This window comes from Centruroides vittatus, unplaced genomic scaffold, assembly GCF_030686945.1.
Source record: "Centruroides vittatus isolate TY-2023 unplaced genomic scaffold, ASM3068694v2 contig_150, whole genome shotgun sequence".
Lineage (NCBI taxonomy): Eukaryota > Metazoa > Arthropoda > Arachnida > Scorpiones > Buthidae > Centruroides > Centruroides vittatus.
This window is the reverse complement of record NW_027120928.1, coordinates 1,449,014-1,470,649: the sequence shown is the minus strand read 5'-3', so window position 1 is coordinate 1,470,649 and position 21,636 is coordinate 1,449,014. Positions and strand designations below refer to the sequence as shown.

The 21,636-nt window shown below is 27.6% G+C and overlaps 1 protein-coding gene across 2 annotated transcripts in view; it reads left to right on the top strand.

The window, feature by feature from the left end:
- The first annotated feature begins 327 nt into the window (after positions 1–327).
- LOC136968620 (protein eva-1-like) overlaps positions 328–21,636 on the top strand; it is a 52,031-nt gene continuing 30,722 nt past the window's right edge. For both annotated transcript variants that reach the window (XM_067262615.1, XM_067262614.1), the window contains exon 1: positions 328–655. In XM_067262615.1, the coding sequence (XP_067118716.1) occupies positions 541–655 (115 nt within the window). In that variant the 5' untranslated portion in view covers positions 328–540. The remainder of the gene's footprint in view (positions 656–21,636) is intronic.

The window sequence follows — 21,636 nt, the reverse complement described above, 5'->3', positions numbered from 1 at the left end:
GAGATAGAAGAGTTTAACACATATAATATTAAAAAACAAGAGTAAAATGCGCATACAATGTATTAAAATTAAAGTAAAATAATTAATAAAGTGTTAAAATTTGATAAAAGAGAAAGATTAGGAAACAAAAAAGAAAAGGAAAAGTTTAATTTCTGTTAATTATATCGTATTAAGAACGGGTTGTAGAGTGAGAGAGTAAGAGGGAAGTAAAACAGGTCACGTGTTCGGTTTCATTCTAATGACAGTAGCATCCGCGACGTGGTGTGTTCTTCCCGAGCCTCAACACTACCATTCCGTTCAACCCTCATTTTGTTGTAGCTCAGTAGTGGCGTGCGATTGATACCGGCGAGCGGGTGTACATGTGGCCCGCTCCAGCCAAGATGAAAATCGCAGACTCCTGGGTTACTTAATTTATATATGCCAGATATATGCACACAGGAACGCACTGGATAGTCCATAGAAGATTATTAACAATAGTTTGCTCCGTCGTAAGGCGGAAGACGGAGAGTGACTACTACTTTTCGACCTGTACAACTAGAAATGATGTTCGACGCTAGACGTAAACGTCCGGTACGACGGAAAATACAAGAAAATATATACCTTTCAGTTGTTATACTCAGCATACTTCCCGCTACCGTGGTAGCGAGTAATCTTCGTAAGTAAAACTTAACAATATCGTTAATTTATAATATTGTAACGTTAACTTTATACGATTACGTGTTTGCTCTTTAATGTTATAACAGTAATATTCATTGATTAATTGCAATGAGCTTAATTCTGAGATTGCACAAATTACATCACTACTATGATCCTGCATACTAATCGCCTATCTGTCTTATAAAGGGAAAGGGTTCGCCGCTCTTTCTTAATCATCTTACTACTACTAGTCGATTCCAACGATTATTGTATAATAAACTTTATTTATGATACATTTTTCTAGCAAGATATTATATTTTACTAATTATAAATAATCCTCCACCGAGTTACGCTTAATGTACGCTAGTCAATTACGTTAAAGTTATCGAGTACGACTGAAGTTTCCGATAATTTTAACGGTCGTTTGTACGAAAAAATCTATCGCTTTCTTGCAATTTCTATTTCAATTTTTAAATTTATTTATTTGTTTTTTTATGTATTACAAAAGTTGTAAAACAAAATTATTGTATTATTTTTAGGTAAACTCGGTTCGTTTGTCGTAGGAAGGGTAACGAATCGATTCTTAAACACACGCGATAAGCGAAAACCAGACGTGTTTATAGTTTTTTTTAATTTTTTAAATCTTTCTAATAACGGAATTCGGTTTAATTCCGTCCTGTTTATTCTATTCCACAGCCATTTCTACCTATTCTTAATGTCAAAAATCTTAATACACCCCCACGTCGAATTTAAGAAAAATGGATTTTATTCCTAAAAAATTCCAATAATAATAATAAGAAAACATAATTTTAAAATAATTAAATTTCTGGGTTTAATACTTGTTTAAGTAATGCATTATTTTAAAATGGAATTTTTTAAGATAATACACTTCAAACAAATGTTAAACCCCAAACATTTAATTTTTAATGAATTATTTTAAAATTATATTTGAAAAGAATTCCATATTTTCTTCTTATTATTATTTTTTCTAATCTATTGTTTCTTTTACTATTTTATTATTAATTTAGATTTCCTACTTCCTCAATAGATTCACGACGTTTATAACGCTTGTAGAAATATTTAAAAAGGAAATACTAATAAAAGTTTAACTGTTCTTTTTCACCCAATTGCCATTTATAGCACTGATAACAATAGTTATAGTGATGATGATGATGATGATGATTATGGTAATGATAATATTAAGATGTTCGAGGAAGTTGTTAATATATCTTCAACACAGATTGATATCCTTTCAACTCTGTTTATGATTAGCTGCATTTTAGATTCTACGGATCAATACATTGGAAGCAAACTAAACATTTTCTAACATGAAAAAGGGGAGAACCGTGTTAAGTTAGAATGTGAATTTACTCCACTTTAATTCTTTTTTCGTCAAATAAAATTGCACTTAAAAGCGTTTTATTTAACTTTAATGTATTAAAATTGATTTTCAGAAGTTGTATAGAGTTATCGCTTAGTACATTTGAAATTATAAGATTTACCTGAAAAGTTTCTTCGAGAAAAAAACAGGTAGTTATTTTTCCTGATACAATTTGCATGCTATAGTATCATCTAGCGAATTTCGAATGCATTTGTATACGAAGAACGTTACTCTATGGATTGTACTGTACTCTACTGTACATCATTATTCAAATGTTTTCTTCATATTGTTGTATGAACCTTGTTTTTCTTTTCTAATTTTCTAGAGACATTTTTATAATAACAATGAAACCTGTCACGAAAAGTGGAATTTATGTTATTAATATTCTTTTATGTATTGTTGTCTTAATTCTAATTAACATTTGTTAATAAGCATTAATTAAAGTTAATGAGAAATTTTTGAATGATGATCATGTTTGCTTTAAAAATTGGGATAAATAGGAGAAAGAGAGAAAAAAGAACAGTTTAGAATTATAAAAATATTCAAATTAATGTCAGCGGGATGTAATTAATTTTTAAAATTCCATAGTTTCCTTTACGTAATAATCCGTTCTAAAGACGTAAAAATAAAGAAATATTACGCAATATTTCGAATTCGTTAGTAAAAAATATACATATTCGAATTTAATTTTAGTAACGAGAAAATCAGAATTGGAATGTAAAAAAGCAGCAACCATTCGACAGATAGAAACACTAAAGATAATCAAATATTTAAAAAAATAACCGAGTTTTACTAAACACCATAAAGCTAGTAAATGCAGCAAACTTATAAGTTCATAAAATGGATATAAAAAGTGGGTAATCCGCCATACAACTGTACATAAATCCAGATAATTGGACCACATGCCGGCATGATAACCAATGTAGCATATTAGACGATCGTTCGTCGGCTTGTAAACGATAAGGAGATAGATACATCCGATCTTGTAATATATAATACAGCTTTGCAACTATTATTTACATATAGATGAATCCGACTAGAATACATTCTGGTGCTTTGGCAATTACTGTGTGTGTACTTTCGGCAAAACAGCTGGTCTTTTGCCAGACACGTTCTCTAAAAATAGTGATAGGGACGATGGCCTGAACTGTGTTCTGCATCGACATCACGTAGGTGTAACATATTCACTCTTGTCTTGGTCTGGGTCGAATATAATGCGACATTGACACTCACTATGATCGTTGCGAGTACAAATATTTAGACTGCACCTACACGGGTTAGCTTTCCCCAAGCTCTCATTTACTCGGTTATTCTAAAAGTCATTTGGATCGCTCGATAATCTAAAATTTATGAATTCTCCTGTTTTCTAGTTTGAATTTAAGTGTAGAATGTCTTCATTTTCAAACTCTCTCTCTACTGCATTTTTTTCCCTTGCCTGGAGTCAATAATTTAACAAACAAACTTCAAACTTAGCTACAGCTTTCTTCTTTTTATTTTTTGTAATTGCTGTCGTCTCGAGACGAGAATATGGCCTAGATCATTATCTATCGATAGTAAGATAAATGTATATATGTTTTTTATAGCGTTTCATGATGATGAAGGACATATTTGTAGTCGTGGGCTTGATATTTTAGTACTTGGTGTTTGTAATTTTCTTTAATCAGTAATATCTTAGCATTACTTCCGGAATATCCCAATTAGGATCATTCTCGGCTGATTCATCTTTATTCCTTGACATCCTAGTTGTCCTTGAATGTTCACTTATAGGATTAACTTTCACCTTTTTTTTGTGGGCGGTGACGTAGAATGCGGATGTGACGTCAGCTTTTCGACACACGTGACCTTGTACGAGAAGTTAGCGACCCTTTCCATATCCTGCTTAATCTTCGGGACACCTCTATGTTGGCTTCAATCTGTTAATAATACTAATGAGAATGCAGGAAGCAGCGACCCTTGACCTTTACGTTTTAGCCAATACCTAATATAAATAAAAAGTTTCCGTATTGATTTAAAAAATAAATAATTTCGAATTTTTGACCCTTTTAAAGATGTAACGTCCCAAGACAAAAATTGCTTGGGGTATTTTACAGAAAAGTCAGAAAATTCGCATCAAGTTATAAAATTGACACGAAATGTTCCACTTTTATATTGAATTTACTCGAAGCTACTCAAGGAAAACTTTAATTTTATATAAATTCAAGGAGAATTTTTTCCTCCTATAAACGACCATATTGTAATTGAAGATGCTCAATGCTTTCCAAATTGGAACCAATTTATTGATTTAAAGGCAATTATTCTCGTTAGTGTCTCACAATATTGTCAATTTGACAAAGTTTCGACTAATGCAATTTTCAAATTAATTAATTATCGTTAAAGTTTATTTTTAGTATTCCAACAATTTTCTAAACAGAACTAATTCGAATTGAATCAAATACAAAGAGAAAAATACTAACATTTGTCTGTGAATATTTATTTTATAAGCTACTATATTAAATTAAAAATTGATATATGACGTAGGAGAAAATCTTTAAAGTCTATTCCTGTGGGAAGTCCGCACATTGTCTCTTAAACAACTTCACAATCATGTATATCATGATAATTGCAACTATTTAGTCCCTGCCAAAATAAAGTCAGTTTTTTTTTTCAGTGATTCATGGCTGTCGTGTTCAAAGCCCTTTTATTAAATGTAAATTGAATCGGAGCGAATGCTCTCATCTTCAATTATTCACCTTGTATCTTACCTGAAGCAAGATATTTCAATTCCCTCACTGGGAATATTGCCTACTCTTGTATCATTGGAAGAGACTAGTTGTTTACAGATCTTTAATGATGACATTATCATATAGAATGTCCTATTCGCAAAATTTTCAGTAAAACTATTATTATTTTTGGACTGTATTAATTTATTATCCTTTCTTTTCTTTCTTAATTATCTCTTTCTGTTCTTACCATATCTAGTAGTCGAAAGAAGTAAGCCATAAAAGGAGACATATTAAAGGGTTACAGGACAAACTCGGGTTGGACCAACTCCAGTTCTTCATCTATGGTCTTGGAGGATTTTTGCTATTCATGCCACGTATTAAAAACGAACCTAGAATTCTAAATTCTTTCCCAATCGGTGGGGTTCCTATCACGAACAAGACAAATACCTCGAGGGATGTTTTTGAAGACTAGTTTTTCGCATCCGACCATACTTGTAACTAGAGTTTAATCTTTGATTTTTTTGTCACCTGCTTGTGAACGAAGCCAGTCCACGTCTCATCTACGAGATGCTGAAGGTTCAGATTATACAATAACATAATTCTCTTCGGTTACTATCAAAAAACATAAGCTGGGAAAAACAGCCAATAATTAAGAAGAAAATTGAATTTATTGGCCGAATTTATCTTTTCTCAAAAAAATTTTCGTGTTTTTGTACTTAAAATATTAAAAATATACTTCAGATTTTTTGAACGAATTTTTTAAAATTTTATTACAAAGAATTTTTAAATTTGAAATTACAATTTTTAATTAAATAATTAGATTGAACTTCGATCGAAAATTGAATAAAATAAAAATATTTAATTGAAAAATATATTGAAATTATATATATTAGATAAGAAATTTTTAAACATTTATGATTTCTTATTTATTTTAATATAAAAAGAATTTAAAAATAAAAACTTTCTTGAACTTTTTATGAGAAACTTTATTAGTATTTTTTAATATAATTGACCAATTTTTTGATTTAATTTAATTTTGTAGTTTTAAAAATAAAATAAAATTTCCTTAAAAAAGTACACTGAACAATTTTTAAAATTATACCTCAATTTTAAAAGTTTTAACATTATAAATAAGCAAATATTAACATAAAAATTATAATTAATTTAAGAATTAATTCTTATATATTTTAGTTTAAAATTTATTAGATTTTATATAAATAAATTTTAGAAAAAAAAGTTTTTTTTCTTCTATCAAATTTTTCCTTCGCTTCGTATATTAATATTTTAAACATTTATATTAAAATTTTTATGTCTGTTATTAGAATTATTATGAATATTTTGCCATTGGAATAAATAGAAAGCCCTTCTTCTTATTAAATTCTTTTCCATTTTTGAATTCATTCTTTTGTAAATTCTCCTTTTCTTAAAAATATTTCATGTTTATTAGTTGTTTTTTGTACTTAAACTCTGCTAGAAATTGAATAAATGAACGAACATTTATTACAACAATGTGAAATGTTCAAAATTACTAAAAAAATATTGAAGTTTTGAGTTTGATATTGATTTCTACTCGTAGCCTGATGAGGGCCCGAATCTTATCTTTCCTCTTTCGGGCCCTAAAAAAGGGACAAGGCCCCATGTTGAGCCTTACTCCTTTTTTGGGTCTCCCCCCTTTCTAAAAGTCAAGAATTTTTTATAAAAGTATAAGTTTTTTCATCACTTTTATGCCATTTTTTTACATAAAAGATTAAATTTTGGGGGCATTTCTGATCCTGGAGCCATTGAAATGAATGTGAATAGTATAAGTGAGATAGGTACTAAATATCAACAGGTCAAGATGGGAAGGGACCAGGACATTTTGGTCTTGTCCCTCTCTACTTGACCCATGATTTAAATGGAATAACAAATAGTTACTTTGGCTTATCACATTGTGATAAACATCCAACAAAAATTTTACATAAGTTCGAGCTATTTTCTACAATACTTTTATGTATATATATAATTCAACGTATAGGTGAGATAGAAACGGAAAGATTCGCGTTTTGATATACAGTGACACATGGTATTAATTGATGGGTGTCAAAGGTCACACTCTAGTATGGCCCGTCTCAGCAGTTGGTTCTTCGAAACAGCTTAGGAAGAGGGGGGCCAAGTTCAAGTCGGCTTGTTTACAAAGATCTGGGATGGATTGGCAAATATTTGGCCTTTTGCCGGCTCATGTGTGATGTTGGAAGTTACGAGCCGACTTTTTTTTTCTTTTGTCTTTTGTTGACTTCGTTACATTTAAAATAAAAGGGGGGAGAGAAAGAGCTTTCCATTATTAGAGAAGACGAAAATGAGATAGAAGCTAGCCAATTATCCAGAATTGTAAATTAGTAAGAGATAATCCAAATTTAACTATGAATATTTTAGAATTTTATTTTTAGAATAATTTTTTTAACGTTTCTAATATATGGAAATAAATTCATCTTTAGTTTTAATACTTTCCTACATATTAATGCATTTTAAAGGTTACCTTGTTTACGATAATGTGATTTAAAAAATTAAATAAAAAAATATTAAATAAATTTAAGGACCCTTTTTTCCTAAAATTTAAGTTATTTGTTTATTATTTTAAATTGGCAATTTTTTAAAACGATTTTAAATAGTAAATACTCAATTTAATGGCGTATTTTAGTGTAAAATATTTTATTTATTTATTTTCTGAAGGACTACTTAAAGTCTTAAACGATCGATTTATCGAATTTCGAATATATATACATATATATAGAAAAAAATTCTGTTTTAAAAACTAAAAATATTCGATTTTTATGGATTTTTAAATACATTTAAAAAAGTCATTTTTTAATTACTTAAAAGCATTATTTATTTATTTTTTTTCTATAAATTGCATTGGCTTGTTCGATTCTCGTTCCAAATGTAAGGCAATGCTTTAATACTTTTATTTTAAGAGGTACAAATGTTACATTTAGAAAAATAGTCCATTGTACATTTGTATTGGGTACAACATGAAAAACGTCGTGACAATACAATAGAACATGGGAATGGCACAAACAAAATAAAATATTGCTTAGAATTTATTAGATATTTTTAAATAATGATGTCTGTCTGTCTGTTCTATCAAACACAGACTTTTTCTGTTACAAATCTTTGAGTCTCTCCACGTGGTTACAGTAATAGAAAGTCATAAATAAATAAATAAATAAAAGGTTGCACTTATAATTAACATTAAAGTAAATTATGAGGATGATAATAATTATTTATTGTAATTTTTTAAGTTTAAATGAATTGATTTGATTGTATTCTTAGCGTATTTTAACCATCTTTCTGAAAGAAGAGCCTTTACAAGAAAATTTATTGTTTTTTATACTAATTTAACAGTGTCTTCTGATAATTTAAATAACATATTTTTTATGAATTAACTATATATAATCCGCATTTCTGTATATTAAAAATATAATAAATATAAAAGCATTTAAGTTTACGGGAATGGTAATATATATACTGTATATATAAAATAAACATTTTGAGATAAGTAAAGTTTAAAATTTTATTAGAAAGATAGGGACTAGAGGAAATAGATCTACCTTAAAAGGAATGGAAATTCTTAAACATTTTGGATTGTGTATGAAGATAGGACTTTTATCATACTATATAGAGAAAAAGTATACAATTTTTTGTTTACTTAGATAACTTTTAAAGATCAAAAAAGCAGGTAAATCAAAACAGAATAAAAGCCAATCTTCTAGTATAATAATAAGTGCTTATGTTTTTTAATAGAATTTGGATATATTCCAAACAAATCATTTTTAACCCATATATATATACTGTATATTTGAAGAAAAATTCTATATATATCAAGAGAAATAAAATTTTAAAAAATTTAACCTGTCTAAAACGAACACTCTCTAAAACGTAAACTTGTATAACGCGGAAGTATGCGTTTTTTGGGGGTAACATAACCCGAGTAAAGCAGAATTTTTCGACGTAACGGCAGCTGTATAATAAGTAAAACGTATTTAAAGATACAGTATTTAGTTTTTATGAAGATTTCCCTCATGTGTACGGTACAGTACCTCATATATGTTTCATCTCTGTACACCACATGTTTCATATTCCCAACAAGTTTTTGAAACAAAAACACCGACGTTGGAAGGGAATCGTTTCTAAATATAAACTGTAGCATTTTTTTCAAGTGTTTTACTTTCTAAATTAATAAAACCACGACTCTATAAAACGGAAACCTGTCAAGACAGCAAACTTTATCCGCTACCCTGAGATTCCGCTTTAGACAGGTTTTTTTTAAAACTGTAATTTATTTTTCTCTGTTACAATTTAGCTTCGTTTAATGCCAATTAATCCATCAGTTAGTAGGTTTGTTAAGTTAAACCAAATGACCAAATTTTCCCAGAGGATATGTTTTTACACCTTATATCACTAAAGCTTTTTCAGTAATGAACCTAATAGCTTTTGCTAGCCACAGTGTTTTCTATTAAATGATTCTCCCCGGGGTTGTTGTTACTCCCTCCTATCACGCTACGATTAATGAGACATCTTTGTCCATAGAATTTAAACTGTCTAATTTAATTTTACGAAATTATATACGTTTTTTTTGTTTTGTTATCTTGTTGTTGGTTTGGCATCGGTTGTTGGGGGAACTCTTCATACAAATTAAGAGATAAACAATCCTTAAATAATAAATCGTGTTCTTCTAATAACAGGAAGTGGAAGCTTGCCAAATACATTCTTTTAATCTGTATTCTTAACACACCATGTTTAAATAATTAAATTCTGAACGATTGTTGACTGAAAATTTTTATTATAAAATAAATATTTAGTTAGAAAATAGTAATATTTTTACGTAAAAAATGGTAATTTGAAGCACGTTTAAAGTGTCTGTGAATAAGATTTTCGAGTCGATTGATCGTAATTATGTACTTAATAAATTGAAAAGAAGACGAGAGAAATGTAAGAAATGTTTTAAAAAATATTTATTAATATCTATTTTTTACATTAATAATATATTTAAATTAAAATTTTAATTTGCTTATTTGAAAAATTATTAGTCAAATATTAAAGAGTTGCAATTAAAATCTACATAGAGGAAGTTGATGAGTACCAAAAAATTAATTCCTTAATATTTATAAAAGAAGAGACTTATAAAAATTTAAAAATTATAATTTTTAAAGAATTTATAAAGATTTCGGATATTTTAATTTATAAATCTTTGTAAATTCTTTTTAAAAAAATAGTTAGAAACAGTTCAATCTGCAGATCTTCCTAAACTCGATCCCAAAAATTACATATAAACACAGGCTTATCAAACATAGTTTAGAGGGAATATTTATATATTTGAGTAAACTATAAAAGTTCATTAATATAAATTTTTCAGTAGTAGATAGTTGGCCATATATGGGAAGGGGGAGATCTTTTCGAGAAATGCACGCTAACCTGCACCCAGCTCTTTCATTGGCGAATCCATCCATCACATTCTCATCTACAACATCTGGTGAAATTTAATGATGGCGCCATTAGAATAAAGGTGAAAAACGGGTTGTAAGAACTAGCATCATTTGCTGCAGGCAGCAAAATTATTTCCGAGCAGCTTGTAAAACCTGGTGTATCAAGGGTGTGGAATGCGGAACGAATTTTCTTTTCACTTCTTCAAAGAAACTATCTAGATAAAATTTCTTTTCAAAAAACCCCCCACTCTATAGCATTTTTTTCTTTAACTATAACATTGATTTAACAACTGGACAGCATAGTGCTTAGAAGTAATGTACTCCTCATACATCTTCTGCATCTCTTCTACTGTAACGCAATTTTTTACTTCCAAATAAAATATAATTGGCATATTAAAAAAATATGCATTAATCTTTATGAAATTAATTTTATTTATGTTCTTAAATGATTAATTTTTAAATTGAAAACACGAAAAATAACGAAAATAAGATTAAAATTTTAGTTATAAATAATAAATTCGATTTAGAAAAAAGTTTTGTGGGAAAATGTTTACAATGAATGATGGCATTTTGTGTAACGGGTTTAATATTTAACGTTTTCTAAATGGATTATGTAATAATACTTTTTGAATGGATTTGATTAACTATAAAATGTTATAAAAAATTAATTAACTTTTTTATCAATATCATTCCCTAAAAGAACTTTTTTATTTTAAAGAAAAGATTAAAGCTAAATGTGGTTAAAGCAGTATTAACTATTGGATTTTTTAAGAGAGAAAATTACTGTTTTCAATGATTTGATGTACAACTTGTACGTTAATGGGTATTTTCCACTTTACAAGTCAATGAAACAGTTAAAAATCTGCGAGAATTTTATTTTTATGAAGTAACAAACTGTATACATAATTTAAACTCGCAAATGGCTTGATTTTTGTCTTTCTTTTGCGGCTCTGAAAAGTGGAGGAACCAAATTATAACGCTCTCTTTCGGGTAATCTTTAATGTAAAATTCGAATACTCACTTTATTTTTATTTTAAAAAAAGCAAATGCAATTGTGATTTATATAAATGTTTCCATTAAATTCGCTAAAATTCATAATGCGTTTGTAAAATCGTTGCCTCAGTATCTCAATTAAACTTATTTTGTATCCGTCAGCAACCCATTAAGGATGGAATAGTAAAATAATGTATCCGTTCCCATGACAACCAGGCACTTGTTTCTCATTAATCCTGACGTGTCTTGATTGAGAAAGTGTCCTTTGAAACATTGCTTTCGAAAATACGTCTAAAAGAGACTAATTATGCTGCCCACGTTTGCTGCGGTTTCCATTGAAGCTAATTAGCTCCGTGTTGCTGCAGAATTTCTAACCCACCCTGGATTCTCTTGCACCCAACCTGAAATGAAGTTACCAATCTGGTTAACTATTAATTTTTATAATTATCGCCTATCATAAACGTTAAAAATTTCGTTTTGAAAGTTGTTTTAACAAATAAGTTTGATGGCGCTTCAAAGAAGAGTTCGAGGTCAAAATCCTTCCTCCAGTATTTATTGCTTGCGAAATATTCATAATATATAAGAATACTTAACTTTAAACGTGTAATTTTCGTAGAAAATATGTTTATTTACTGTGTTCTCTGGTTTATAATTTAGAAAAAAACTTAAAATTCTTCTTACTAAACGTTAATTCTTCAAGTTATCGATTGAACTCGAGATTTCTGACACTCGATAATATACTTTAATCAAAGTAAAAACTTAATATACAGTGGTTAAAAATCGATAATTTACTTCAGTCTAATCATATTTCCAATTGAATTCAATCAAAATACAGCTAATTATATCTTAATTTTTCAATGAAAACATGTCAAAATACATAAATTTTTTCCATTTGTAGGCGTATAATTTTGAAAAATTTTATTGCAGGAATGCATTCCTACATTTGTTGAATGAGATTTTTACCTATCCGCAATAAGACAGGTAAGCAGCAGGTGCAAGTCTAATAACTGACAAGTTGATGGGTACAATGTCACCTGAAGCATATTCTTTAGCTTATTCCTAGACAGGCGTCAGCTGGTAGAGATTGTTCCTTTATAAATATAATGACAGTCTATCCATAACATGATTATCTGTCATTTACGGATATCTGATACAAGAAAGGAAGGTGATGAACACGAAAATATATAATTAAATAATGTACTTCGTATTCTATCTCTCAACAATAAATCTTATATAATAAATGTAACTTACCGAATGCAAATGTCCAGTAAATCAATATTACGGTGTGTTGAATATGCTTACATTTAAATTAGAATTTTGCACACAAATCTGTATTGTAAAACCGTGATTTCTGTAATATATACTGGATTCTCCATATAGTAAATTATCCACTATATCAAGGGTTTATTATATATGTAAGAATAACAAGGACCAACAAAATTGTTCAACGTATCGGGCGGTCACTGTATAGGTCCACTGTATCAAGTTACTACGAAAATTATAGGTTTGTAATGTTAAAAATCGGAATACGTCGTTGAGAAGAGTGAAAATTCTAGCTTATATTAAGAAATTTCTGAGGTAAATTAGAAGTTTCAAGATTTATGAAGACATTTGATTATAAACTGGGATTTTAGCATACTTCATAAATTGCAAACGTTGCATTTTAAATAGTTTGTATTGATATTAAAAAAAATACCTTACATAATTGACTAAATTCTATCGCTAAAAGTAATAAAAGTTTTTTCAATGCATTCAGCAATTGAACCATTGTTGAAGTAACGGCATTGATCCACATACAAAAGTTTCCAAAGTGTTGTTAACAATGCAGCAACACCGCGAGGGATTTCAGCTTGTTCTTTATTCTTTTTGGTCGATTGTAATGTTTTTTTTTTACTAGTTCATAGCAGGTTTTGGTAAAACAGGTGGTGAGCTCAACGAAGAAATCTCATCCTTCCTGACCCAATACTTCTTCTTCTGGATGTATTTCTTAACATATCGACTGAATTCTAACAGCTCCTCCTTTTGTCTCCTGTTATTTTCTTGGCAATTTTTGAATATATTTTCTTGACAGTAAATTTATTCTTGTGGTTTGGCAAAGGAATTTAGTTGTTTTTTCCCCCTTCTTTTGAGTTCTCAATTTCTTTTCTTTTTTAAAAAAAGAAAGAAAAAGAAATCACCGATGCTTTTCAATTGTTTAACAATACATCACGTTCATTTCTTAATCTATTTTATAAAATTGTTTATACAAAATAACCATTTTAATCACGTTTTGAACACATTAAAATCGAATTTTGTTTATGTTTGTATGCATAAAATGAAATATGAGAGAACCGAAGAGTGTGTTTGTTACTTTCGATTTTCATGCCTTTCGCTCTTAGAATTCCCTCTATATAATAGTTTGTAAGGTATATAAAAGTAAAAAAAAGACATCGTTATACTTCATCAACAAAATCGTGATATTACTTCAGCATCATTCTGCATTGCAAAGAATATGTAGATCTGACGAAAGAGGAAATACATTATGGAATTCTGTTCGCGGAACGAATCTAACAACTAATGAGGTGCAGAGAAGATATTGTGGTAGGGTATACTTTTCGAACTTTTAGCCCGATTTACTGGAAAGAAAAATGATCATTACTCTTCAAATATTCCAGAATCTTTCGCGTATAATTTCGGGCAATAAGTAATTAAAAAATATTTTTAAAAAATCTATGAAAATTCTCAACTTTAGAATTTAATATATATAAAATATTTAAATGTAAAATAATTAATTTACTGTTTAATTAATATATTTACTTATTTACCACTTCAAGTACTGAATTTGTTAGCTTTTAAATTAATTCTGTTATGTTTAAATCCGAATTTTTGTTTAATTCCTTTAACTTAAACAAGTTAAGAAATTAGTTTTCCAATGACATAAAACTGTTTTAATTAAAGTTTAACTAGAGAAATTTCAAGTTAGAATGTCGAAACATTCAAACTAATCAACAAATGTCAACAATAAAAAAGTCTGATTTAAATTTGCAAGCAAATAAGAATCGATACCGTTCTTTGCAATCCACAAAGAACTTAAAGAATTCGTCTTGTAAAATGAGATTCTGTTCAATTTAGTTTTCAAAATTTAAATAGAATTCAAATAATGCTTTAAATAGGATAAACCATTTATTAAAATCATAAAATTAAAATAATATATATATGTAATTGATTTATTTTAATATGTATTTTAAAAAATTGTTTTAACGTGATACGAATGCATCGATTTAGGATCAAAATTATAAACGTATCCTATTCAAATTAAGATATTTTAATTAGTGGTCAAATTTTGACACTTAAATATAATTAATTAGAATATCTATATGATATAATAATAATTAAAGGAGAAAATGTATTAAGAAATAAATTAGGGGAAAAAATATATATTTTTTTATTTAAAAATTTTTAATAACGGAAACAGAATATTTCTTAGTGCTTTAATCCTGAAAGCTCGTTGACATTTTAGTAATGTTTATAAACATTGACTAATTACATAGTTTTCCTTTCCCTTATCGCAAAGAAGCAAAGTTTATGAAATGAATAATTCATCAAACGAACCAGTTAATTGAAGACAACGTGTTGAACACCTATCTTGACAAGAGTGTTTTTCATTTCTGGCCTGCATGATAAAGTGATGCAGTGGCCTTGATGTTCTCTACTCAATAAAGAGCTTGTTGTAATGTTTCTTGTTTGATATTGCTGAACATGACATCGGGCAAAGAAGTTTTAACTCTACAGAGATATGTCAACGTGATACAAAAAAGATAAAATAAAAAAGAGAAAGTGAGCGAAAAAATTAAGAAATCTGTGTCAATTAATTATAAAAACGATACAGAATTTTATGAAAATGCGAGTTTTCTTATTAAAAATTCAAATAAATTGTAAATTTTAAGTTAATCGTGATAAAGTATCTAGGATAATCTTCGATATTGAGTTGTCGTGTCTTTCTGTATATGAGAGGATGAACAAGAAAGTTGTTTTAAATATTAATTAATTATAATTCTAGCTGAAAATTTAAAGATTTTTAAGTTAAAAAGTAAAGAAATGTTCACAATAAACGAAATAACTGACACAGAAACATCATCAAGATCGAATTACCGTATGGTATCTTTTAAATCATTGGCTAGCGAGCAAGAAATTTGTTTTAACAAATAACTAATTACAATTCTAATATAAAATATTAATAAATCTAAAGATTTTTTGCACTAAACGTCAAAAAATAATCACAAAAAGTGTAGCGTATCGACATTGTAAAGTATCCGGGGGTGATTCGGCAATATCAAATTACCATACACCACATATATCTCGGGCAAAGAAATAAATTGTTTACCATGAAAGAAGGCAGAAACCAATGTTCAATTTAACACGGATGCCCAGCTTCCTGGAACGATAGGTAGTGAGTTACATGTACTACTATCTAATACTTTTATCTAAGAGTCATCCACTATGTGTCCGTTCGCCTTCTTTTATCGTAACTACGATTGGGCAGAGAGCGAAATGGATCGTCAGAAGAATGTAAGGAACCATAGATGATCTAGATAGAGTGATTGCCGTTACATCTTTCGAGACATCTTCATTTCATCTCGACATGCAAGTGTCAGATTTGTCCTAAGAATAAATGCTTTTTCTTCTAGATAACTCTTCTTGCAATCGTGAAGTTTTTAAGAAGTTATTTGAGTTGCATAGCATTCTTCTTCTTCCTCTTCTTTTTTTTCTGAAGGAATTTCTGTGTAGGCTAATGGGGAATTGGGTTTCAACATCGTCTAGGCTGCAAACTGGTAATGGAACCGAGAGCAATGTGTGTATGTGTGGTTATAGTTGCCGCAGCAACACTTATCTGTAGTTGATTCGGTCGATTACCAGTGGACGTATTTGAAGCAACGACATCTACCTGACCAGCAAAAGTCAGAATCATCGATCGTAACGCAAGTTGATGCCACGACGTTCCCACGAGAAATTTGTTGTTGGATTTACAACTGCAATATTTGTAGTTTTTCTCTTATATCTTATTCATGGTAATTTGGGAATTTGAATAATTCAAGTTACTTTTCTAAGTTATTTTCGTAAAACCTACAGTTAGTTAGCTCTTAAAAATACTTTATAAAATATCGAAAAATATCAAAAAATGTTTGTACAATTCTACAATAAACGGTACATTCGGAACGGTGTAGTTATAACTTGAATAAAAATACGATTTTGCCAGAGAAAATTTCTTTAACCGTATAAAAATAGAGTAAAATATGTAAGAAAATTATAAAATTAATCATTTTAATTTACGTTTTAATACTCTAGCATCATTCGAGTCTGGAAGAGGGGGTAACGGAGCCACATGTTCTAAATAAATGTCGCGCTTGTATATCGTAGAACATATGGATGTACTCTAAACGATGACATATTTCTAATAAAATGTATAGAATTGTTAAATTAAAATATTAGGAAAAGAATTTTCGAACTCAATTACGACTTTACAAGTGCAGCAGTAATGTTCTGTAAATATCCTTACACGACATTTTTATTACTTAACAATCTTCAGAAACAGGAAAACCATTAAAATAATTACAATTCTTCTCGAAAGGGATATTAAAAATTTTATTTTCTTCATTTTAAACATTGTTTATTTATATATAAAAGTGGAAAAGTCTAAAGTTTGCTACTACTCGAATGTTGAAAAATGTCCATACCTTTTGTCGTCCTTGATTGTTTAAAGAGTAAATGTCAGAATCAATTCTAATTTAACTTGTTTAAACAATCTTTTATCAAGTTCTAACAAGTATATTTATTTAGCTTTTGTTTCACATACCCAGTGATTCGGAAAAAGAAGTTTTGTTTAGATTTACATTGGATATTATAAAGGGGTCAAGCTTAAGTTCATGTACAGTACTTTAATTAAATAATCACATGGATAAAATTCTTTTCAAAAATTCCTGTATTTTTATAAGAAATTTTGCTGCTTAAATATGATAATAAAATGTATCAGATTATAAAAAATAATAATTTTATTATTATTATTTAAATTTTTATAATTAATTTTTATTTTCGAAAATTACAACGTTGATACTTAATGACAGTTAACAATTTTTGTACAATGATAATTATAGTCATTAAATAGAAGTGATGTAAACAATTTTTATATGCATATTGACGTCAATCTCTGTTTATGTTCAGATAGTAAAAATTAAAAAAAAAATTATATCCGGATGCCAGAAAGAAAAATTTGCCCTCCAGTTTAAAAATTTTATTAGGATTTACACATGTAAATGATTCTCTGTAGAAGAATTCTTAAATTAATACACGAATAACTTATTATTTTTTAATATATGCAAATTTAATAATAGAATATTAATTTTCAATTTTGTTTATATTAAATAATTGAATAAATTATGTTTTAAATTATTATAACTTTATTAAAATAATATTTAAGTATATAAAGAATTCATTTATCTTCGAGTGGGAGCTGAACCTACGATCTTTATTCAAATGAAGGCGTGGGTTCACTCCCCACGCTCATCTTTCAACTTTATTTAAGTAGACGTAATTTATTTACTCGGTTATCATTTAAAATTCTAATTAAATTTAAAGTATTACGTCTCTATTTTTTTAAAATTAATTTATAAATATTTATGTAATGATACAACAGCGTATTTTAGTGTATTTTTAATGTATATAGTCGCATATAAGATAATTTTATAATTAGAATGTTCTGATTAGATACGGGTGCAAGCATAGGTTAATGGTTTTGAAAATTACAGTATAAGATGTAAAGTATTAGTTACTCTTTGTTATTAAATGCGAGATTAGAATAAAATTGAGATTGGATGTTAAAGGGTGGATTTAAAGATTTGATTCTATCTTGATTAAAATTTACTGAATGGTTTGGATTAAAATGAATTTTAAACTTTGTCTTTTCGATTATGACGCCACACTAAATTAAAAGATTAATTCTTTATACGTCACGTAATTTTGTATTTAAGTACTCTACGTAACAGGGGATTTTATAGTATTTAAATACGGCACTTTTTTTGGTCTGGTTTTCATCAGTGGGGAGCCGTTTTAATTATTATTATTATTAAATTTATATCCGATATAATTTATTAAAATAATTCATTTTTAACATTTTTTATACTTTCTTTTATCATTTGGTTGGTATTTACAACTATAAATTAATCTGATATATACGTGAAGAATTTTAATTTGTTGCTTTCGTCTTCATCAATGGAGAATCGTTTAAATTATTATAAATTTTGCATCTGATAATTTATTAAATTAATTAATATCTAGTATAGTTTACACTGTTCATTTCATTTGGATAATTATTCAAATTTCCCGCTTTAAATTAATCTGATAAGTTGATAAATACGAATCATTTTCTTTGTTTTCATCCTCGTCAACGAAGAATCGTTTAAATTATTGTAGAATTTACGTATTATTTATCAAATAATTTACTAAATCAATTAATATCTAGTGTAGTTTACATTATCCGCATCACTTAGATAATAATCCAAATTAATTTGATAATGAAAATACTCTACGTTATTTATTGAATATTTTTTCTTTCGTCTTCGTCACTTCAGGAGATTCGTTTTAAATTATTGTAAAATTTACATCCGATAATTTAGTAAATTAACTAATATCTAGTATAGTTTACACTGTTCATATCATTTGGATAATAATCTAACATTTCCCGCTTTAAATTAATCTGATAAATTGGAAAACATGCTGTTATATTGGATTATACACCACTATAAATTGATCCATCATCTCGAAATTCAACACAATTTAATGGCTGTTTTCTAAATATAACTAAAATCATATTATTTAAATTATGTATACTCAGAATGAGACTTGATTTTCGTTAAATAATACATATTATAATTGGATAAACGAAAGAGAATTCAAAACACGTTTAGAATCTAGAAATAGATTCAGTATAATTAATACCTGTTGGTCAAAGCTGAGATAATGACTACAGATAATGACTTTATAACCGCTATACCATAAATTAAATCAATATCACGTAATTAAATTGCATTTGCTATAAATATAAGCTCTCTCTCGCTCTCTCCCTCTATGTATGTATGTAGGTATAAATATATATATATATGCACAGTACATAGATATAAAGTAAGTGAAGCGAGAAGGATACATGGATACTATGCAACAGAAATTAATTTCTTAGCTTTAAAACTCTGCAAAGTGTTTTACATTATACAGTCATTATCAAACAGTATAAAATCATTATCAATGTTTAATACTACTATTTACAATATACAATTAGTGTTAACCAGTATGCAGCCATTATTAGTTTAAGATCGGTACTGTTTATGTTATAGAGTCAGTACCAGTCAGCAGAGTCTCTACCAATGTAGTATTAATGAAGTTTATATTATAGAAAATTAGTATCAGTACGAACACAGTGCTGTTTATATAAAGGAGACAATTAATGTACAGACAATACATTGCACGTTAGAATTAGTATCATAATTATAAATCAGTGTAACCAGGTACAGTTAATGTGGAATTTAGTATTATTTATATCATACTGTATTATCAATATCAGTTAGTACAATCAGTAAAATAGTAATCAACAGTCCAGCGTATTCATTATTTAATTTGTTAGTACGAAATTTGAATTAATTACTAATCTATATAATCTTTATTCCACGTCAAAATTTATTAAGTATTAACATTTCTTCCAAAGATAGTGCATTCGTATATAATATAAAGTGTACTTTTAATGTACAGTAGTTACCATCCGATATAGTGAATAATTCTGGCTGTTCTTTAAGTATATAGCGAACCCCTTTAGAGCGAATCATGTAACTTGGTTCTTTAAGTGTTCGCTATATCGAGGGTCTGCTGTATTAAGATATTAAACTCGATATTCTCGAGGAGGGGAAAAAGCCTGTATGAAATTATGAAATATTGATTTTAAATTAAAAACATTATTTTCTTAATTAGTAAATCTACAAACATAACTTCTGTATTGTTTGAATTTACTAAATTGAAGTAGTAAGCATAATTTTCTGAAAGAAACATGCATTAAATGGGATATTTCTTAATATCTATTTTAATTTCTAAAAATTGTATTTTCAGCTGGTTGAATCTGAGAAAATAGTTTTAAACAGAGAAATTTATAAAATTATTTACAAAGATTTCCAAACATGAATATTTATATTAAGCACAATTTACTTAAACAAACCATTATAAAGTCAGAAAATATTGGAGTTTTTAAATTTAAAAGAATATTTTCAGTTAGTTAAATCTACGAATATAATTTTGAAGAGTTCAATTTATTCAAATATTTTAAGATAATGCATTTAGATACAAATATATTACAGTACGAAGCGTAATTTTCTGAAAGAAACTCGTATTAAATGGAAAAAAATCAATTTTAATTTAAAATAATTTTATTTTTAGTTGGTTAAATTTAAGAATATAATTTAAAAAAAAAGAAAAAAAAAAGAATTACTTTCTAGATACAAAGGAGATTAAAATAAAGATATTAAGTGAGAGTAGCAACGTTAATTGTTTATAAGATAAAACGTTTTGATATAAATTTCTTCTTCCCCTTAAACATATTTCAGAATCTTAAATTTAAATATGTATATGTATATTAATGCATTTACAGAAGAGATATTTACAGGAACGTCGTAAATCTTTACATGGAATTTGAATTTATTTACTTTTTTAATATTTTAAATATTCGTATTAAATTTATTTGAAATTTTTTTAATACATAAAAAGAAAAATATTAGAAAAATGTACTCACATATGTAAACAATAAATTTACATTTTTAAAATTTTTATATTAAGAAAAATAAATATATAAAGATATATTTTTATATACATCGTCTTCATAGTTCTAACATACGTTAAATTCGTAAATGAAGCAAGAATTTTAACAATGAAAATATTTAAGGACTTAATAATAAACTTTCAACGAATTTATTACCTTATTTATTTTAATTATATAAATTTTCTAGTAATTTTTTTACCTGGAATATCTTCGTTTTTCTAACTCGTTAACGTTAAAGGCATTCTTCATGTAAATTAGGTATGTAACTTCTTTAGTTGGGATTAATTTCGTTTCATTGCATAAGATAACAAAAATTGCTACCCTTAAATTATTTTAGAAAGGAATTTAAATAAAAATTAAATAGGAATTTATAAAGGAAAAACCTATTTAATTATTTACAAGACTAGAGATATTTTTAAGAAAGAAAAATATACTTAACTAATTATAATGGCATAAAAATGCTAATTTATGGAAGTTTATAAATTTTAAGAAGATTTAACGTAAAAACGTATAAGAAAAAGAGAAATTTTTAAAATTTAAATGAAGTTTCGAGTAGTTTTTATGCTCTTTGATGAAGATGAAAGAACTTAAAAAAGATATTAAATTGGATTTTGTAATTAACTCTTTTGATTA